At 45.5% G+C, this 21,152-nt stretch overlaps 3 protein-coding genes and 1 long non-coding RNA gene across 12 annotated transcripts in view; 1 reads left to right on the plus strand and 3 right to left on the minus strand.

The window, feature by feature from the left end:
* The window catches only part of DDX11 (DEAD/H-box helicase 11), a 36,677-nt gene extending 36,324 nt beyond the window's left edge, over positions 1–353 (minus strand). For 2 of the 6 annotated variants that reach the window (XM_073321088.1, XM_073321097.1), the window contains exon 1: positions 1–330. In XM_073321088.1, the coding sequence (XP_073177189.1) occupies positions 1–150 (150 nt within the window). In that variant the 5' untranslated portion in view covers positions 151–330. The other 4 variants (XM_073321078.1, XM_073321106.1, XM_073321116.1 and 1 more) reach the window with 4 other exon arrangements.
* Positions 81–21,152, plus strand: part of ACRBP (acrosin binding protein) — a 24,290-nt gene continuing 3,218 nt past the window's right edge. The window contains exons 1-2 of one of the 4 annotated variants that reach the window (XM_073321243.1): positions 81–510; positions 18,533–18,748. In XM_073321243.1, coding sequence (XP_073177344.1) covers positions 18,586–18,748 — 163 coding nt within the window. In that variant the 5' untranslated portion in view covers positions 81–510; positions 18,533–18,585. Of the gene's footprint in view, positions 511–2,891; positions 4,340–16,340; positions 18,446–18,532; positions 18,749–21,152 lie in introns of those variants that run through there. The other 3 variants (XM_073321222.1, XM_073321232.1, XM_073321216.1) reach the window with 3 other exon arrangements.
* Positions 8,395–21,152, minus strand: part of LOC140901774 (uncharacterized) — a 33,836-nt gene continuing 21,078 nt past the window's right edge. Inside the window, exon 4 of the mRNA XM_073321258.1 lies at positions 8,395–12,946. Within this exon, the coding sequence (XP_073177359.1) occupies positions 11,861–12,946 (1,086 nt within the window). The 3' untranslated portion in view covers positions 8,395–11,860. The remainder of the gene's footprint in view (positions 12,947–21,152) is intronic.
* Positions 14,513–21,152, minus strand: part of LOC140901777 (uncharacterized) — a 13,710-nt gene continuing 7,070 nt past the window's right edge. The window contains exon 4 of the long non-coding RNA XR_012155974.1: positions 14,513–20,770. This is a non-coding gene — a long non-coding RNA (uncharacterized lncRNA). The remainder of the gene's footprint in view (positions 20,771–21,152) is intronic.

The raw sequence follows: 21,152 nt of genomic DNA on the forward strand, positions 1-21,152 counted from the left end.
CTCCGTGCCCGGCAGAGCCCCCGCCCCGCGCTCGGGCTCCATCATCCACCCCGCGCGCTCCTCAGGAGCCCGCGCCAGACCCGCCACCGAAGGGTCCACTTCGAACGAAGCGCCAACGGCGCGGGGCGGCCTCGGCCCCGCCCCCTGCATCTACCGCCACCACACGTCACGTCGGCCTCGTTCCAGCGTCGACGTCCAACGCCTCTCGCACAGGAAGACTCAACCAAACCCCACGCTCCGTCCGGGGTCGGTGCTCCTGCTCCTCCCCCTCCCTCCCCGGTCTTCGGCGCAGGCCGCCGCGCGCCTCCTCTCGTGGCCCGTGGCGCGCGCCCGCTACCCGAGTCCTTCCGGCTAAGTCCCGCCGCGCAGCGGCCCCGGGTCACCGCCTGCAGCCTGAGATTAACCCCCAGAGCAGCAGGCGTTAAATCGCTCCGTTAGTGCGACCTGGGCAGGGCCCCTTGCTGGGGGAACGGGCAGAGGAAGCGGGGGGGAGAGGCTGTGGAAGAGCTGGTGAGATTTGGGGAGGAGGAGGGGGGAATAAAAGGGAGAGGGAAAAACAACAGGAAAGAGGGGGAATAGAGGGAACAGGCGATGAAATGAGAACTCAAACCACAGGAATCAGGATCGGGAGGGGGGAGAGCGGGACAAACGGATTTAATACTGGCTGAGGAAGGGGTTTTTTTCAGATTACTCATGGATTATGTAGTTGATTGTGTAGTTTCGGTTATGTGGCTATTTAGGCCAAGGAAGGATTTAGGACAGCAGTTAGGCAGACCCTGTGCAATAACAGCAGGCAGCAGAGACTGTATTAGCTGCTGAGGGCGAGGGAGGACTAGATGATCTATGTCCACTGGCCCCAAAGGCTACGCTGCAATGTAAGATCAGGGTTAGTGAGACCTGCGTCAGGTGACCTGTGAGGGGGAACCCTGGGCTTGAGCATCTATGTTGTACTTTAACCATTTGTTAAGACTTTTCTAACCCATGCTCAAAACTAGGGCTCTGGCATCCCCAGGGCGGTGACAGACCCGAGTCAAAATAACCACTCCTCTCTCCCAAAATGTGGCTGCTCTAGCCCTAGGACCATGGTGTACTATGGGACAACTTTACTGTCCAGCCTGCACTTACATTTTGCTTCACTCCCCACTGCAAACCCAGGAGGACGGCTGATAGTGTGCTTGCAGATGAGTGATTAGAAAAGGAATGCTGACCAGAACTGTTGGCTGTTTGCAAAGCATGACTGACTTCCACCTTAAGTAGAGTGGATTGTAGATTGTTGAGCTACAGCAGGGTTCTCAAACTGGGTCAGAACCCCAAAGTGGGTCAGGACCCTGTTTTAATGGGGTTCAGGACTGGTGTTAGACTTGCTGAGACCTGCGGCCAAAACCTGAGCACGACTGAGGCCAAAGATGAGCCAAGGGCTTCAGGCCTTGGGCTGTGGAGCTCAGATTAGAGGCCCCCTGCCTGGGGCTAAAGCCCTGAGGTTTGATTTTGCTCCAACTCCCCCCCCCCCGTTGGTGGTGCTCAGGGGGGGTGAGACTTCGGTCCCGCCTCGGGTCATGTAGTAATATTTGTTGTCAGAAGGGGGTCATGGTGCAATGAAGTTCAAAAGCCACTGAGCTAGAGAGAATTAAGGCAGTTGTCCTATGGAATTGTGGGATACTTCCAGCTGACTCCCAGGACCTGAATCAAGCAGGGCTGCAGCTACACTGCAGAGCAATAGAGCTCAGATCCTGGGTCCCAGTTTAACTCAAGCTCAGACCCTCCAGCTCTGCAGGGTCCTGGGACATTGGATCTGAAGCCTGGGTTAGCACAAATTGCAGTGTAGATGCAAAGGGGGTTAGGCTTGAGCCTGGGTGTACATTACAGTGTAGACATACCCAAAGAGTATGTCTCCAAACCCTCCTGAAGTAAGCCTCCCAGCCCAGTCAAGAGACTCAAGCTAGCTGTGTAGATGAGGCTGTGAAGCTTACCCACCCTTCCTGTGCTTCAGAAACCAAGCTGTAATTTCAAAGTGCTGTTTACAGAGCTATTTCTAGAGTGCCAGTGTGAACCCTGTTAGCCTGACTTAAGCTGTGAGGCTCACTTCCTTGGTCTGAGTAGACATACCTAATAAAGTATACAGATTTCTGTCTCAGTTGCAAGGAGCACTAGAACAGACTAATGGATCAGTTTAGTCTGATAGCCCAGCTACAACAGTGTTACCAGATTTGCCTGTTACTTTGGGGTATGCTCATTTATTAGGGTTATTCTTGGGATGGAGTTCTGTACTTCTATCGATGTACTACTTGTGTTCTCATAGAGCTCTATTTCTCCCTGCTGCAAGTTCCCTCCCAATGGTGCTATCCTGCAGGAGCTAGGTTCCCCAGGGCTGGGTTCTTCCAGCCCCAGAATCAGATGAACACACACACATTAATAGCGTGTGTCTGAGAGGACCGGGTTAATCAGCACTCCCAAGCTGACCCCTGCTATGTCCCTGGACTCAGCAGGCGGGGTCAAGCAGCATTTCCAAGCTGTCACCCTCACAGGCCCTTGGATTCAGCAGGCGGGGTCGAACAGCATCTCCAAGCTCTTACCCTCATATGCCACAGCACCGTACTGGAATAGAGTGCGCCTGAGCAGGCAGGGGGGAGCAGCGCTTTCAATCTGGCACCCTCATATGCCCCTGAACTCAGCAGACTGGGTCGAGCAGCACTTCCAAGCTGCCACCCTCATATGTACCAGGTTCAGCACGTCCCTATCCCCACTTTCACGTTACAGTTGTTCTGGTAGTAACCCACTTGAGTAAACCCTACAGGATTTTTGGGTGCTGCAGGGACCTTTAGTTAGATACAAGGAGCGTTGCTGCAGAGTGAATGAGGAAGCCAAAAAACACCCAGGGGAGGGGAGGGGAGGGAGGGAAGCAACCAGCTTAACCATGAAAGTTATTTATTGCCAGGTAATAACCACAGGGGAGCCAAACAAGCAAAACAATTATAGTATTAAATATAACTTAAATTTGATTATAAAAGTCAGGTTTAGAAATAACTGATCACACAAGTCATGGTCAGAAGGTTATACCTAGAGAGAGAGCTGGGTTCTCATCATTCCCTGACACTTGAATCGATTAGGGGTCCCAGATGGTAATGGTAGCTGAGGGTCTGGAGTGCAGGAGACAGGCAGAGCCCCCAGCATGATCAGTCAGCAGAAGATGAAGTCCCAATGGAACAGATTCAAATTTTGGATCCAGGCATCAGAACACTTACTTGAGCATGGGTTAGGAAAACAACAATGGTTTAAGGGAGAACACTAGATTTGTTTATGGGTAAACTGATGGCTCAAGGAAGTATACCAAAGTTGTTTTGTTCAGACTAGACAATAGGAACTGGTCATTCCTGGCTATCGGCCGTATTCCTTGGAGGGAGCTCACAATGAAATTAGGGGGCTTCAGTATTTTGGATACCAAGAAAGGATTTATTACTAGAATTGGTCTGATAACCACTGAGTTGGATGTGTGCAGGCATGGGTTCATTAACATCTGGAGCAGAAATCCCCCATCAGGCAGTGCTTCCGTAGTCCCAGAGTTCCATGTGGTTCTTGCCTTGGAATCTGTTCTCCATCCTGTATGCTAATGGAGATGCCTCCCTGTCCCATCTTTGATGCAAATGAGGCTAGGGGAGTTTCCTTAATCCTTGTTCCAGAAGTTCAGGTTTGTCTCCCACTGCCTTTTCATTGTTTTTTGTAAGTCTTTCTTCTGATCGGCTTTGGTTCAAGAAGAGGCTGCGGGGGGAGGTCTTTCGTGAGTCAGACAGGCTAAGTACTGCGCCCTGGTTCCCCAAGAACACTATGCTGACAGGTAACAACAGTGGCTCATGCCAGATGCTCAAAAGGAAGGTTTGAAACATACTATCCATCTAATTGTGCAATAGCATATCATGGGGAAGATTTTTTCCCTACACCAGCTGGTTTTTATCCTCCCAGATGCTGTTTTCATTCACAAATGCCTAAATCTTCCTCGCCCCCATCCTCTCCTTTTTTTACATTTACTAAGCTCTTTCATACAGTTATTCTTTAGTTATTATTCTTTGGTTATTCTTTAGCCATGAATGCCACAGAGTATACATTGCCTTAAAAAAAAACTTGTATCCATTTTATATTTGCTACCTTTTAATTTCACTGAATGTTCCCTTGTCCTTGTATTATTGTCCTTTGGTTTTGCTGTGGGTGGTGGTGTTTTGGTGTGGTTTGTGTTTCCCAGATTAACAGGATTTAGGTGGGAAGGCTATGACAGATTCAGAGGTGGCAGTGGGAGTGACCCATGTAGCAGATGACACAATGAAGATGACTGGATGTGGAAGCTGTGGTATGTACATGATCCTGGAGGGGGCACCTGGTAAGAGTTTTGTCTGCATGAAATGCCGTCTGATAGAGCTGATGGAGGAAAAGATCAGAGGTTTGGAGATGCAGGTGGAAAGTCTGGTAGAGTTTAGGAAGGGGTTTGAGCAGATTATGGAGCAAAGACATGAGGTATCTGAAGGGAAAAGCTCAGACTTGCAGATGGAAGCAGGACTAGGGAATTCTGAGGGGAGACTGGGTGAGGAAAGTGGTCAGTGGAAGCATGTGACTAAAAGAACTAGGCAGAGGAAAAGACGGGCTAGTGAAGGAGAAATAGAGCTTCAGAATAGGTTTGCAGAGTTGGAAAATGAAGAAGGGGCTCAGCAGGTAGTCACTGAAGGTGACAGGGCAAGGAAGAAGAGAAAAGCGGTTAGTCCTATAGGAAAAGGGGAAGAGTTAATGGAGATGACACCAAATATGAGCCCCAGGAGGATACAGGATGGGTTAAAAAGGATTACAAGGGAGAATGGGAATGGAAAAAACTTGCAGCCAGAGGGAACAGGGGATAGACTGGAGAATAGCACCGTCACTAGGAAAAGGCAGGTCTATGTGATTGGGGACTCTTTACTGAGAAGAATAGATAGGCCTGTAACCAGAGCTGATCCAGAAAATAGGAGGGTGTGCTGTCTTCCAGGTGCTAAGATACGGGATGTAGACCTGAGGTTGAAAAGGATTCTAAAGGGAGCGGGAAAGAATCCCCTAATTATCCTTCATGTGGGAACAAATGATACGGCTAGATTCTCGCTGGAAAGTATTAAGGGAGACTATGCTAGGCTGGGGAGGACGCTTAAGGAAATTGAGGCTCAGGTGATCTTTAGTGGGATTCTGCCTGTTCCTAGAGAAGGGCAACAAAGGTGTGACAAGATTATGACTATCAATAGATGGCTTAGGCAGTGGTGCTATAAGGAGGGCTTTGGGATGTATGGCCATTGGGAGGCATTCATGGATAGAGGACAGTTCTCTCGGGATGGACTTCATCTGAGTAGGGAAGGAAATAGACTTCTAGGATGGAGGCTGGCACAACTGATTAAGAGAGCTTTAAACTAGGAATTTGGGGGAGATGGTTGGGAGATGTCCAGGTAATCTCCACGCCAGAATTTAGCATAGAGTGGAAAGAAAATGAAGTAAGAGTGGATACAGCTGTAGGTAGGAGGAAGGGCAGTGTAGATACAAGTCTAATAGGTTATACTGGTAGTAAAATAACCGTGCCTAATAGGGTACAGAATGTGAGTGAGGCCAAACAGCAAAAATTAAGATGTTTGTACACTAATGCAAGGAGCCTAGGTAACGAAATGGAGGAACTAGAGTTACTGGTGCAGGAAGTGAAACCAGATATTATAGGTATAACAGAGACCTGGTGGAATAGTAGTCATGACTGGGCTACAGGTATTGAAGGGTATGTGCTGTTTAGGAAAGACCGAAATAAAGGTAAAGGTGGTGGAGTAGCACTGTATATCAATGATGAGATAGAATGTAAAGAAATAAGAAGTGATGAAATGGATATGACTGAGTCTGTCTGGGCAACAATTAAATTGGGGAAGAAAACTATTAGAGCCTCCCCTGGGATAGTGCTTGGGGTGTGCTATAGACCGCCGGGATCTAATTTGGATATGGATAGAGCCCTTTTTAATGTTTTTAATAAAGTAAATACTAATGGAAACTGTGTGATCATGGGAGACTTTAACTTCCCAGATATAGACTGGAGGACGAGTGCTAGTAATAATAATAGGGCTCAGATTTTCCTAGATGCGATAGCTGATGGATTCCTTCAGCAAGTAGTTGCTGAACCGACTAGAGGGGATGCCATTTTAGATTTGGTCTTGGTGAGTAATGAGGACCTCATAGAGGAAATGGTTGTAGGGGATAATCTTGGCTCAAGTGATCATGAGCTAATTCAGTTCAAATTGAATGGAAGGATTAACAAAAATAAATCTGCAACTAGGGTTTTTGATTTCAAAAGGGCTGACTTTCAAAAATTAAGGAAATTAGTTAGGGAAGTGGATTGGACTGAAGAATTTATGGGTTTAAAGGTAGAGGAGGCCTGGGATTATTTTAAATTAAAGCTGCAGAAGCTATCGGAAGCCTGCATCCCAAGAAAGGGGAAAAAATTCATAGGCAGGAGTTGTAGACCAAGCTGGATGAGCAAGCATCTTAGAGAGGTAATTAAGAAAAAGCAGAAAGCATATAGGGAGTGGAAGAAGGGAGGGATCAGTAAGGAAAGCTACCTTATTGAGGTCAGAATATGTAGGGATAAAGTGAGACAGGCTAAAAGTCAAGTAGAGTTGGACCTTGCAAAGGGAATTAAAACCAATAGTAAAAGGTTCTATAGTCATATAAATAGGAAGAAAACAAAGAAAGAAGAAGTGGGACCGCTAAAAACTGAGGATGGAGTGGAGGTCAAGGATAATCTAGGCATGGCCCAATATCTAAACAAATACTTTGCCTCAGTCTTTAATAAGACTAAAGAGGATCTTAGGGATAATGGTAGCATGATAAATGGGAATGAGGATATGGAGGTAGACATCACCATATCTGAGGTAGAAGCGAAACTCAAACAGCTTAATGGGACTAAATCGGGGGGCCCAGATAATCTTCATCCAAGAATATTAAAAGAATTGGCACAAGAAATTGCAAGCCCATTAGCAAGAATTTTTAATGAATCTGTAAACTCAGGGGTTGTACCGTATGGTTGGAGAATTGCTAACATAGTTCCTATTTTTAAGAAAGGGAAAAAAAGTGATCCAAGTAATTATAGGCCTGTTAGTTTGACATCTGTAGTATGCAAGGTCTTGGAAAAAATTTTGAAGGAGAAGGTAGTTAAGGACATTGAAGTCAATGGTAAATGGGACAAAATACAACATGGTTTTACAAAAGGTAGATCGTGCCAAACCAACCTGATCTCCTTCTTTGAGAGAGTAACAGATTTTTTAGATAAAGGAAACGCAGTGGATCTAATTTACTTAGATTTTAGTAAGGCGTTTGATACTGTGCCACATGGGGAATTATTAGTTAAATTGGATAAGATGGGCATCAATAGGAAAATTGAAAGGTGGATAGGGAATTGGTTAAAGGGGAGACTACAACGGGTCCTACTGAAAGGTGAACTGTCAAGTTGGAGGGAGGTTACCAGTGGAGTTCCTCAAGGATCAGTTTTGGGACCAATCTTATTTAATCTTTTTATTACTGACCTGGGCACAAAAAGTGGGAGTGTGCTAATAAAGTTTGCAGATGATACAAAGCTGGGAGGTATTGCTAATTTAGAGGACAGGGATACCCTACAGGAGGATCTGGATGACCTTGTAAACTGGAGTAATAGGAATAGGATGAAATTTAATAGTGAGAAGTGTAAGGTCATGCATTTAGGGATTAATAACAAGACTTTTAGTTATAAGCTAGGGACGCATCAACTAGAAGTAACAGAGGAGGAAAAGGACCTTGGAGTATTGGTTGATCATAGGATGACTATGAACTGCCAATGTGATATGGCTGTGAAAAAAGCTAATGTCGTCTTGGGATGCATCAGGAGAGGTATTTCCAGTAGGGATAAGGAGGTTTTAGTACCGTTATATAAGGCACTGGTGAGACCTCACCTGGAATACTGTGTACAGTTCTGGTCTCCCATGTTTAAGAAGGATGAATTCAAACTGGAACAGGTACAGAGAAGGGCTACTAGGATGATCCGAGGAATGGAAAACTTGTCTTATGAAAGGAGACTCAAGGAGCTTGGCTTGTTTAGCCTAACTAAAAGAAGGTTGAGGGGAGATATGATTGCTCTCTATAAATATATCAGAGGGATAAATACCAGAGAGGGAGAGGAATTATTTAAACTCAGTACCAATGTGGACACAAGAACAAATGGATATAAACTGGCCACTAGGAAATTTAGATTAGAAATTAGACGAAGGTTTCTAACCATCAGAGGAGTGAAGTTTTGGAATAGCCTTCCGAGGGAAGTAGTGGGGGCAAAAGATCTATCTTGCTTTAAGATTAAACTCGATAAGTTTATGGAGGAGATGGTATGATGGGATAACATGGTTTTGGTAATTAAATATTCATGGTAAATAGGCCCAATGGCCTGTGATGGGTTTTTAGATGGGGTAAGATCCAAGTTACCCGGGAAAGAATTTTCTGTAGTATCTGGCTGATGAATCTTGCCCATATGCTCAGGGTTTAGCTGATCGCCATATTTGGGGTCGGGAAGGAATTTTCCTCCAGGGCAGATTGGAAGGCCCTGGAGGTTTTTCGCCTTCCTCTGTAGCATGGGGCACGGGTCACTTGCTGGAGGATTCTCTGCTCCTTGAGGTCTTCAAACTACAATTTGAGGACTTCAATAGCACAGATATAGGTGTGAGGTCTTTTTTAGGAGTGGTGGGTGAAATTCTGTGGCCTGCATTGTGCAGGAGGTCAGACTAGATGATCATAATGGTCCCTTCTGACCTAAATATCTATGAATCTATGAATCTATTAAGGGACAAATAAATGGGAGCCTTCACATTTTATGAAATTCTATTGTATTCTCTCTCACTCTTCTCAAACTTAACAGTCCTAGCCCTTTAAATCTCTTCTCATATGGAAAGCTCCTCTGATTCTTCATTGCCTTGCTTTAAACATTTTCTGTTTGTGTTGCCTTTGTTCAGATATGGTGACATATCATTCATGTATAAAATTACATGAGGCAGAATTCAGCACATCCTATACCTCTCCAAAAAACTGAATCTCCCATTCCACAGAAATAAAACCTCCTCATATAGGACTATTGTATCTCTTCTTTATATAATATTTTATGAAGTACTCCAGGGATGAATTCCTGACCCTCTGAAGTTAATGTGAATTTTGCCACTGACCTCAATGAGGCCAGGATTTTGCCCCACCTGAAATACATTCAAGAACAAAAGATGGGACAATAGGGAGAAAAGAGGTTTTATATAATATGGAAATACTGTTGACAGTAACAAGTGAAACAATAATAGTAATATACAATATGGAGAGAGGTTTTATGTAATATGGAAACATTAACATAGTAATAAAAGTAATTACCATTGTGAGCAATTATGTAGTGCTTTATATGTTAAAAGCATTTTACTAGCAGTAACTAGTTAAAGAAGGAACAAAAGTATTGCATTACCAAAAGGACTAGAAAACTGGAAACAGTCTCTGGCTTCCATGGGAACCCAAAATGTGAAATGGGTATAGCTAGGACATCCAAAAGCTTCTTTTGTTTTGTTTAAATTAGAAGGTTACATTATTGTCTAGGTTTTGTTAGTCTCCCGCTCTACATGCTAAAGGTGTTTCAATGAGAAGAGACATATTCTAGAGATGCTGCCAGGGAGGAAAAGATGGATAGCACTCACTGTGAAAGTGTTTATGTATCCATCCTCTTTGAGAGCAGCCACTTCACTTTGATTTCAGTGTGTCTCCTGATTTTTGCTTATGGAGGTAAGAGTCCTTTAAACTGAATACAGTAGAACCTCACAGTTACGAACACCTTGGGAATGGAGTTTGTTTGTAATTCTGAACAAAACATTATGGTTGTTCTTTCAAAAGTTTACAACTGAACATTGACTTAATACATCTTTGAAGCTTTACTATGCAGAAGAAAAATGCTGCTTTCCCTTTTTTTAGTAGTTTACGTTTAACACAGTACAGTACTTGCTTCCCGCACCCACTGCTGCCTGATTGTGTACTTCTGGTTCCAAATGAGATGTGTTAACTGGTCAGTTCAGAACTCTGAAGTCCTACCATAAATCTCTTGGAAAGAGGAAGAACAACAGACAGAGCTCCCATCTTTAAGATCAAAGAAAGGGAATAACCCAAATCCCGTGTCTAAAATCTGGTGACATTACTGATTTATGTTCAGTGAGAGTCACCAAAAACAGATTACTTTGCCATCCACAGTTCAAGAAGAGATGACATCCCCAGGACTGCTTACAATTTGTAGTAAACTGAAGGTGTGGCTGAGAACCAATCTGGAAATTATTTTAACCTTCTTGTATGTAAATAAAATAAGATAAAAATCTAAAAAAATCTCCCTTTCTATTCTACCACAAATCCCCACTCCCTATCCCCAAATTATCCAGCACCCAGCACCCCATCCCTCACATCCACATTACACCTCCTCCACACAATCTATAAAACAACCCACTCCACTAGCACTCAGCTCCCCACAATTCACTCATTCATTCCAGAATACCCCCATTTTCTAGCATCAACCACCTCTCTTTGATATCAGAATGATCAGTCCAACAGCCAGCTCTCTTCCACTCTTGTTTCTCCACACTCATGCCCAGTTCAATTCCCCTCCTCTGCTTGAAGGGAAGAAGGTATTTGAACAGAGATCTCCTATCTCTGAGGAAAAGGCCCAAACCACTGGGCTATGGGATATTCTGATTAGGGGTGTAAATATTGTTTAAAAAGTTAACCGTTAAAATGATTGAAATATCATTTAATCGGTTAACCAATTATAGGCAGAGGGGCCGCTCCGGCCGGGCTGGGGCCTCTCTGGCTGGCCCGGGGCTGCAGCTGGGGGTAACGGTTAGGGTGGGTTAACCGGTAAGACTAGTGCTTACCAGTTAACAGTTTAATATTTTACATCCCTAACTCTGATGTGGGGTGTCCTCAATCTCTCATGTTGAAGCTGTTCCACTTGTTCCTGGGTAAGTGTTTTAACCACTAGGCTAAAAGTTATAGGGGAGGAGGCTTCTCCTACTCCATCAGGATTTTGAATGTAGCCCGAATCTGCTAGGTCTGCTCAGAATATGCCTACTGGCATGGGCTCTGCAGGCAAGGTAGGAGGATCACCCAATTTCCCCTGCTCCAAGCATCACGCTGGTGTTTAGGTGTCCAAATGCTTCCAGTGAGGTGGCAGGGTGCATACCCAGAGGCCGACACTTATGTGACTAGGAGATGGTTACATTGAAAATTTAGGTGCCAAATGAATTAGGTGCCTGTAGAGTTAAGCAGCAGCTTACTGGGGGGGGGGGGGGGGGGGCGGTGGCGTGCGTGGTTTGCAGCAGTGCCGAAAACTGAAACTTAGACTCCTTTCTGAATCTGGGCCTCACTCCTTTTTATATACCCCAAATAACCAATGTCTGCTACTGCTTTCTGTTCCATATTGCCACTCTAATCCTATACTACAGGGGTGGCCAAACTTACTTTGACCCTCTGAGCCACATTTGACAATCTTCAGAAGTTTGAGAGCTGCTGGGGCTCTGGGCTTCAGCCCCATGGGAGGCACCTTACAGGGTCTTGGGGCTTCAACCCCACTTCTGCTAAAGCCCTAAACCCAGCAGGCATGCCCCACAGGGCTGAAGCCCTGAGACCCCCTCCCCTCTGGGCAGAAGGCCCTACCCCACCATCCCGCTGAAAGGCAGAGGTATCAAGCTCCCCCCCAGTCTGGTCGATGGAGAATGCGGGGAGGGGGATCTGCGAGCTGCAATTTAATTGTAAAAGAGCCGCATGCAGTTCACGAGCCATGGTTTGGACACCCCTGCTATACTAGATGTGAACGCAAACTGAGACTTTTCCTACACGCAATACATTTATAGGGTTTCTTTCCTGTGTGGACTCTCAAATGCACTTTAAGTGCTGAGCTCTGTCTGAAGTTTTTTCCACATTCACTACATTTATAGGGTTTTGCTCCTGTGTGGATTCGCGAATGCGCATCAAGGGCTGAGCTTTGTCTGAAGGTTCTCCCACATTCATCACATGTATATGGTCTCTCTCCTCTGTGGATTCTCAGATGCACATTAAGTGCGGAGCTCCGTCTAAAGCTTTCTCCACATTCAGCACACTTGTAAGGTTTTCCTTGTGTGTGGACACTCTGATGTGAAATAAGTGCGGCACGATCACTCCGGGTTTTCCCACATTCAGAACATCGATAGGGATTTTCTCCTGTATGGATTCGGTGATGAGTCGCAAGTGCCGAGCTCTGACTGAAGCTTTTATCACACACTGAGCATTTGTAGGGCTTTTCTCCTGTGTGCGTTCTTCTGTGGGTAATAAGTGATGAGCTCTGTCGGAAGCTCTTTCCACAATCACCACATTTGTATGGTTTCTCTCCCGTGTGGATTCGCTGGTGTCGGATTATGGCGGAGCTGTCACGGAACCTTTTCCCACATTCTTTACATTGACGGGGTTTCTCCCCCGTGTGGATTCTTCTGTGTATAATAAGCGATGAGCAATCACTGAAGCTTTTCTCACATCTAGTACAACGGTAGGGCTTCTCGCCCTTGTGGCTTCTTTGGTGTACAATGAGGTGCGAATTCTGACTGAAGCTCTTCCCGCATTCTGTACATTTATAGTGTTTTTCACCTGTGTGGGTTCTCTGGTGTCTGATAACATTTGACCGCTGACTGAAGGTTTTCTCACACTCATTGCATTGATAAGGCTTCTCTCCTGTGTGGATTCGCTGGTGTTTAACCAGGTCTGAATTCCGAATGAAGCTTTTCAAACATTCACCACAACCAAAGGGTTTCTCTGCCACATGGATTCTCTGATGCTGAGTAAGATAGGAGTTTCGACTGAAGCTTTTCCCACATTCAGAACACTGATAGGGTTTCTCTTCCACGTGCACTGTCTCTTGCTCAACAAGGCCTGGGCTCAAAACAGAGTCATTCTCACGGTCGGATGTGTTTGGTTTATCTTCAGTGTGATCATCATCTTCAGGTTGCCTGACACTTACTTCTTGGGAAGGGGATTTTCTCTGTCTCTTCCCAGGAGATTTTCTGATTTCATTTTCTGACTCCTCCGGACTCTCACAAGCTTCTGTTTGGTCAGGAGTCTGGGAAATATTCCCTCTAAATCTTCTTGACAATGCGCTACGTGTTTTCATTTTCCCAGGACCTTCCTGAAGACGAATGCCCTTCTTAAGTTTACTCACTACTCTGGCACTTGCTGGAATAGAAAGAGAAATGAGACATGAATAATTCCCTGTGCTTGTGAGAGAGAGGAAGCCTAAAAAAAACAAAAAGAAAAAGAAAACCCCCACAAATAAACCACACTTCCTAACATTTTAATCCCAAAGCCCAAGTCCCCCAGTACATGTGCAGGAAGTGGAATGAGAAACACAAAGGGAGTGAGGTGAAACTGGCAAGAGAATGGGTGTGCAGTGTATTTTTGAAGGGTATTCTATTGAAACACTTGCTCAGCAACACATGCTTTAGGTTCCTCCACACTACAAAGTGGGCAGGTAGGAGCACAGCCCAGAGCACAACGTATGTTGTTTTACTCCATATCCTAGCTGAGCACAGGTTCAACACACTCATGAGGCCATGTTTAAGGGTTTGTGTGTGGCTCTGGGCAATGACATGGATCACATGTCCCTAGCCTACAGTATGGACTTCGACCCCTTGAGTACGTCTATCACTTGCCTTTCCTCAGAAAATCCTGCTCTTGACAGATTTTGCAAGGGGGCAGGGGAGGAACGTGGTAACCTTGGTTCCCCCTTCAGAAATTCCCACTGTAACCACTCCTCTCCCCACTAGCTTCATTCCCTGTAAGTCATCAAGTGTTCCTCCTCTTTCAGTCCTCTTCTGCTTATCTGGTAGAGAACCAAAGGGTTCTAATGGGCTTTTTTCCTCTGTGTAGACCATCCCTCTTCCCTCACTTCAGGGGCTAGACCTTCTTTCCAAATTAAAATAATCCAAGCCCCATGCATTCTGTAACAAGCTGGACCTAAATTTTGCCTGCAACACTGGCACAGCAGATTGGAAATTCTGTAGCAGCTTCATGTAAAAAGCCACCAGTTATTTTATGAATTAATTATGAAAATGTATAATACAATTAGTACAATAGCCCCTTTATCATTTACATTGATTTAATGTTCCTCACCTGGGAAGAAACTTTGGAATGTGGAACAAATGCATTAACTGGTTGTTTCTGCTTAAACAAGTAGCAATGGAATAGTTAACATTTTTCACATTTGTCATTCAAATTGTCAGTGTTAACAATTTGAGATGAGTGAGGCAGTTCAAACCCCTCAGCTATTGTTTCATGCTGTCTGCAGACTTAGGAAGACAATGCTGAATTGACTATATTAATTTTCAAGGTTTTCTTTATGACCACCAGGAATAGGAACATTTAAAATGAAAGTTGAGATTCTCGTGCACAGTTCTGAAGCAAGGAATGGATCCCAAGGCTGCATAAGAAAGACATAAGAAAAAGAAAACACTGGTGGAGTGAAAAACACCACACAATTTGGTTATTTCCTCTTTCCAACATTCTGGAGTATTAACATTACAAAAATGCATGGAATGTAATTTAATTTTCTAGACTGATTCTTTCTGCATGGGTGGACGAATTCCAAAATTGTGCATTGGGATGGGATCCACAAAGGTACTTAAGTCCCATTTTCAGATGCCACTGTGATCTGCAAAACTCCCACTTGGCTGCTGTCCAACCCTATAGGCACCTAAACTTGCTCGGCACTTCAGTTGCACTTGATAGGCAAGTAGGAGAGCACCTGCACTGTTGCCCTACACTAGGCATCCGGATGCCCATCTTCCACCTGAGTCCCAGAATGATCCATTATCCAGGGAAAATAAGCATTCATCTGCCTAAGTCATCTGTGGAAGCCTGATCCAGTAAGCATGCTCAGGTTGCCTAACATCACACAAAGCATCTGCACACCCCCCCCGCATTATAACCTTTAGCCCAGTGATCAGCGCACTCACCCATGATGTGGGAAACCATCAGTTCAAGTCCTCCCTCCGCCTGATGAGAAGGGATTTGAACAGGTGTCTGTCAGATGAGTGCCCTAACCACCCTTTCCCGGATAGTCTAATGTGTGTCTCTTTCAATCTCTTCTACTGAAGTTTTTCCACTTTAATTAAATAACTGAATAATTAAATATGAATTTGGCCAGAAAAAGATTAGTGAAAGTACAATAACTAAATAGTGCATGCAGGTGCTTATAATAAATCGAACAACAAGCCAGTATGGGCAACTCAGCACTCCTTAAGCCAAACAAGCCAGTGCACAGCCCCTGGATTCATGGAAGGCTCTACAATAATATAGCCCCAGCAGTCATAAAAGAAAGATAAAGAGATGTAGAGAGGGAGGAAATAAAGGAGAGAAAAGGTAAAATGGTGCATTGGCAAAAGGGAGAGGAGACAGAGTTTGTGATGTCACCGAGTTTGTGATGTCATCAAGTTGCTATTGGGAACTGGTCTGCAGCAATAACCCTGCTCATAAAGTTCCCCGCCTTCTCCTCCTGACCCACCTCAGGTAAAAGCAGCAACAGGAAAAGGAACAAAGTGAGGGATAGGCAAGGAACCCAGAACTCCCTCCATGGTCTTTAACACCTCCCATAGTTCAACCTTCAAACTTCCTCCCATCCCCACCCACATACAATCCAAGAAAGATGAGGTGTCAGATAGCAGCATGGGCCTTCCTGATTGTTTCTGGTGAGTAGGGAAACTTCTCATCATCCCTGACACTGACTTGTGATAGGGGACAGGAGAGTCCCCTGTTCCCCAGCCTCGCTCATTGCAAATCAGGAACCTCAGCACCTCAGAACTAGGAAGGAGGGGACGGGTTTACATATCAGTGACTGTAATTATCCATATCTAAATCTTGGCTGCACAGAGCATTGCCTCCTGGAGTCCTTTTCTTCCAAATGCTTTAACCTGCCAATTTGTTGACTTTGAACACACACCTTACAGCAGGGGTCTCAAACACGCGGCCCACGGAGTTATTTGCTGCAGCCCGCCAAGCTCCCCGCACCCCCCCGGAGTTATTTCCTGCAGCCACCAAGCTCCCCTCCCCCGCAGCACGCCGTGTCCCTGATCCTCTGCCTACCTCCAGGTGCTTCCTGCGGCCAGTGGCGCTTAGTGCTTTCCAGGAGGGAAGGGGGAGGAGCAGGGACCCGCACGCTCAGGGGAGAAGGCGGAGAAGAGGTGGGGATTTGGGGAAGGGGTTGGAATGGGGGCAGAGAAGGGGTGGGGCCTTATGGAAGGGGTGGGGGCGGGGCCGGGGGCAGCGGGGGGAAGGGTGTCAGTGATGCAGTCCTCGGGCCAATGTACTAGTCCTCATATGGCCCTTGTGGTGATTTGAGTTTGAGATCCCTGCCTTATAGCCACAACTAGAGAAACACCCGACACCTGGCTTTTTTTCCCCAGTCTGCCACATTAACCAACACTGAAAGGACCAGGGTCAGACAGAAAAACGTTACCAGTTCTCCTATATAAAAGAATTGAACTCTACGCAGTAGCCTGGAAGCAGACCAGAGAGTTGAAAAGATTTAGCCACAGCAATCAGTCAGAACAGTATCCTACAACAGAAGAAAAAGAACTGCAGGTGGCTGAACTACAGATTACAGGCAGGGCCTGACGCTTCCCATTACAAGACCCTGCTTCCAGTTACTTATAACTTTGCCAGACTTTAATGGTTTCAGCCGAAATGTTCCATACTGGGTGCCTGCCTCAGCCTGAACTTATTTATTTATTTATTTCCGCCAAAGTGGTTCAGCCATTTCTGAGAACAGACGTAAGGGAACAACACATGTTCTGGTAACCTTTTCATTGGAAAGCTCTAGTGCTCCTGTGCTTTGGAGCGCAGTCTTGAAATTGGCAGGGTGCTAACCTTTGTGTCAGGGATGTACCTTTGCCATCCCTGTGAAAACATAGGCACGGGAACTGGGGGTGCTGCAGCACCCCTGGGGTCCTGGCTGACGACCTCAGCTTGGGGGTCCAGTGGACGGGGCAAGGGGGCTGGCTTTCAGGACCCCCACTATTAAAAATGTTCCAGCGCTACTGTGTGATAACCCACTCAAATATGGCCAAGGTAAAAACCCCTGAAAAAATCTGTTCACACAGGCTTGGCAGAGACTTCCTGGATTTCAGCAACTAAAATCTCCAAAGATTTGTGTCTTCACAGAACACGCTCAAGCCTCTCACAGCTCTTAGTGCTAACCACATGCCATACGCACTATCCCCACTGAGCACGCGTCATCCCCTCCCAGCTCCTACGCATGAGCTGGCTGCACATGTGCCATCACCACAGGGGGACTGAATATGCTCCCTCCAGCCCAGGTCAACAAGGGTAAAGCCAAATGTTCCTTGGAATGGCTGCTCCCAGCTATGGTGCAGGCTAGAGTGAGGCGGAGCACTGGAACTGAGTGTAAGGAGCCTGTCTCTCCTGTGTTGTCAATGACACACGCCTGCTGGTGTCCAGGCCGTGCAGAAGATGAAGTCGTCTCATTAGAATGCCGAGTGGACAAAGGTCAGACCACAGGAAAGGGAAAGGAGTAGTCTGGGACAAAGAGTCTAGTGAGACAGTCTGGAGGCAGCAAGAAGATAAACGGGATTGCTCGAGCAAAGAGACCAGGACTGGGAGGAGGCTGGGACTAATGGGGCAAGGAGACAGGGACTGGAAGCAGTACAGGGAAACAAGGGGAGGACCAGGAGCTAGTTGGCTCGGAGGAGATGGGGAACACGGAGTTCAGAAGAACCACGGAGAGGGGTAGATTGGACTGCCTGGGACTAGGTGCAGGGCATGGGAGAGGCGTAGGAGATGCTAGCTGGGGAGACAGGGATTCGACAGCGAGCCCAGATGAGGAGACTAGGAGAACCTTAATAATGTTCTTTAAAAGCAGTCTGTGTGTGTGCATATCTCCAAGTTTTTTAGTGTTATATACAGGTTCATTGAATGTATGAATCCCCGAGAGAGCATGCACACAAATCCATCCACCACTGCTTTCTAGAAGATTCTGGATCCATTTGCCAAGAATGGGGATTTATAGAACAAATTCTTGAAAGCAAACAATATCCCACAATTCCCTTCCCAGGGAAAAAAGAGGGGGAGGTGAAGGAGAGAGTTAACAGCACAATTCAAGGCCCCAGTCCCAGAACAGGGAGTCACAACCATCATTCTGGCCATCATTCCCAGGAAAGGTGAGAAGAGGTCTCCCCCATAATTCAGGACCCCCTTCACAAGAGAAGGGGTCACTCGCACAGCTATGGACCCAATCCCCAGGAGGTGGGTTTCCTCCCAAAGGGTCAGGTCATCCTACAGTTCTGCACCATGTTTTCAAGAAATTGTCACTTCCACAATTCTGGACCGCATCCCCAAGAGAAAGGTTATACCCACATCTACATCCCTGCAATTCTTTCCCCAATGTCTGTCATCTGCAGCATTTCACTTCCTTCCTGCTCCTCTTTTGCAGTACTCTCAAGCTGGTGTTCTGCTGTCCACCTTCAGGATGAGGGCTCATTGCTAATGGGAACACCACTCTCAGAGCAGGAGTATGATCAGTTCTTCAAACCTCTTCGTGCCCCTTACCGAACCAGTGCCATCTGCCTCATTCGTGCCTTGTATGGCTGCCAGAATTCTTTGATCCAGAGATTGGACCAATACGAAAACCATGGAGTCATCCCTCAAGGTAAGGCTGACCACAGCATCCAAAAGCAGAAGGACTGGGGTCTCAGACCATCTGGCACTAGGAATGATCAAATGACAGATGGGAAGGAGTCCTTAGGTGTTTGGGTTTATAACAGGGATGCGGAGGAAGCCATCTGCTGATGGGGTTTAGTCATTTTCCCTTCATCTTTCCTTCTCTTCCCAGGGGGATACGTATATGCAGTGGAGGGTTTTGTTTTGGTAGAGGTTTTGAGGGTTATTATCTACATGTTACTATGTATTTATATTAGAGAAGGCAAGTTTGAAGAATGTGTCTTGCGTTCTCTAATATAACTAGAATATAGTTACTCTACATTACTACAGAGAATTATTTCCCAGGTATCTGCCTGACAGGTCTTGGCCACATGCTCAGGGTCTAACTGACCACCATATTTGGGGTTGGGAAGGAATTTTCCCCCACGTCAGATTGGCAGAGAGCCTGAGGGTTTTTCACCTTCCTCTGCAGCATGATTGCAGGTTTATACTAGTGTAAATGGTGGGTTCTCTGTAACGTGAAGTCATGTTTTGAGGATCTCAGTAATTCAACCAGAGGTTATGGCTCTATTACAGGAGGGGGTGGGGTGAGGTTCTGTGCACCGTGCAGGAGATCAGACTAGATGATCATGATGGTTCCATTTGACCTTAAAGTCTATGAGATAGGAACTGAAGAGAAATAGTCCCATTCAATTACATCACATGAAGGGACACAACTAAAGGATGTGGAAAAAGTGGAAAGAGTAGATCATGCTGGTGGGAGAGCGACACTATATAGGAAAGCAAGCACAGAGTCAAATATAGTAAAAATATTCAATAAATCAAATAGTACATGGAATTTTTATCCATAGAGATTCTATGTTTGAATAAGAAGAGTATAGCAGCAGGAATATATTACCTGACCAGGATGGTGACAGCGACTGCAAAATGCTCACGGAGATTAGAGAGGTTACTAAAACCAGAAAACTCAATAATAATGGGAGCTCTCAACTATCCCCACATTGGCTGAGTACATGTCATCTGAGGACAGGATGCAGAGATAAAATTTCTAGACACCAAATGACTGCTTCTTGGAGCAGCTAGTCTTGGAACCCACAAGGGGAGAGGCAATTCTTGATTTAGCCCCAAGTGGAGCACAGGATTTGGTCCAAGAGGTCAATATAGCCAAGCCACTAAGTCATAGCGACCATAATGTACTAAATTAATATCCGTGCAGGAGGAAAACATTCCGAAGAAACCCACCAGAAGTAGCATTTAACTTCAAAAAGGGGGGGGACTACACAAAAATGAGGAGTTAGTTCAATGGTAATTAAAAGGAACAGTCACAAGAGTGAAACGCCTGCAAGCTGCATGGAAACTATTTAAAAACACCATAGAGGATCAAACTAAATGCATACGCCAAATCACAAACAGTAAAAGGGCCAACATAGGGCCCTACGATCCGTTTTATTATTGTGGATTTTTGGATTTATTATTTTCTGATTTTTTCCATTTTAAAAAAAATTAATTCCATCTTTATGTTTTTAAATCATAATTGTCTGATACATTAACAATTAAGTAGCCTTACTATAAATGCATAAAAATGTTCAAAATTGGATTGCAATGAGAAAAAACTGATTTTACAGAAAAAATCCTGCAATTTAAACAACATATCCTGCAGATACACAATACAGGGTAAAAGTCACACATTTTAAATCACTTTTTAAAGTAGCACTTGGTAATATGATCAAACTGATATTGCTGAACAGAAACATGCTCCTGGACAGGAGATGCACACCTCTGCATGGAAGAGACTCCTGTCTGGGAGCATGTGAGCCACTTGCACACACTAGCACGACCAGAAACAGCTGCGGGTGAGCCTGGTGCCCGCCCCAATGGGTGGGGCTGAGGGTGGTACAGCCACACCGGAGGAGCAGTTAATGGAAGGTGCTGGCTCCTGCAAGCAGTGGCCCGACATCCTGCTGCTTTCACTGCTGTGGTTCTCGGTAAAGCCCTGCAAGTCCACAGATATCTGCATACCAAAAGTTGTGAAGACCAAAAGTAAAATGGAGTTCAAAAAATAATTTGATAAGTTCATGGCGGATAGGTCCATCAATGACTATTAGCCAAGATGGTCAGGGACACAACCCCATGCTCTGGGTGTTGTTAAACTTCTGAGTGCCAGACAGTCGGACTGCATGACAGGTTATGGATCACTCGATAATTACCCTGGTCTGTTCATTCCCTTTGCAGCAACTGGCCATTGTTGGAAGACAGGATACTGGATTACCTGGACAATTGGTCTGACCCAGTATAGCCATTCTTATGTTCTTACAATCCTGTCTTGTTTTTTTTAAAATCACCGTGGGTCATGAAGATGACCAGCCAGTGCTGGGGTTTTAACCACTCAAACT

This window comes from Lepidochelys kempii, chromosome 1 (genome assembly GCF_965140265.1).
Source record: "Lepidochelys kempii isolate rLepKem1 chromosome 1, rLepKem1.hap2, whole genome shotgun sequence".
Taxonomy (NCBI): domain Eukaryota; kingdom Metazoa; phylum Chordata; order Testudines; family Cheloniidae; genus Lepidochelys; species Lepidochelys kempii.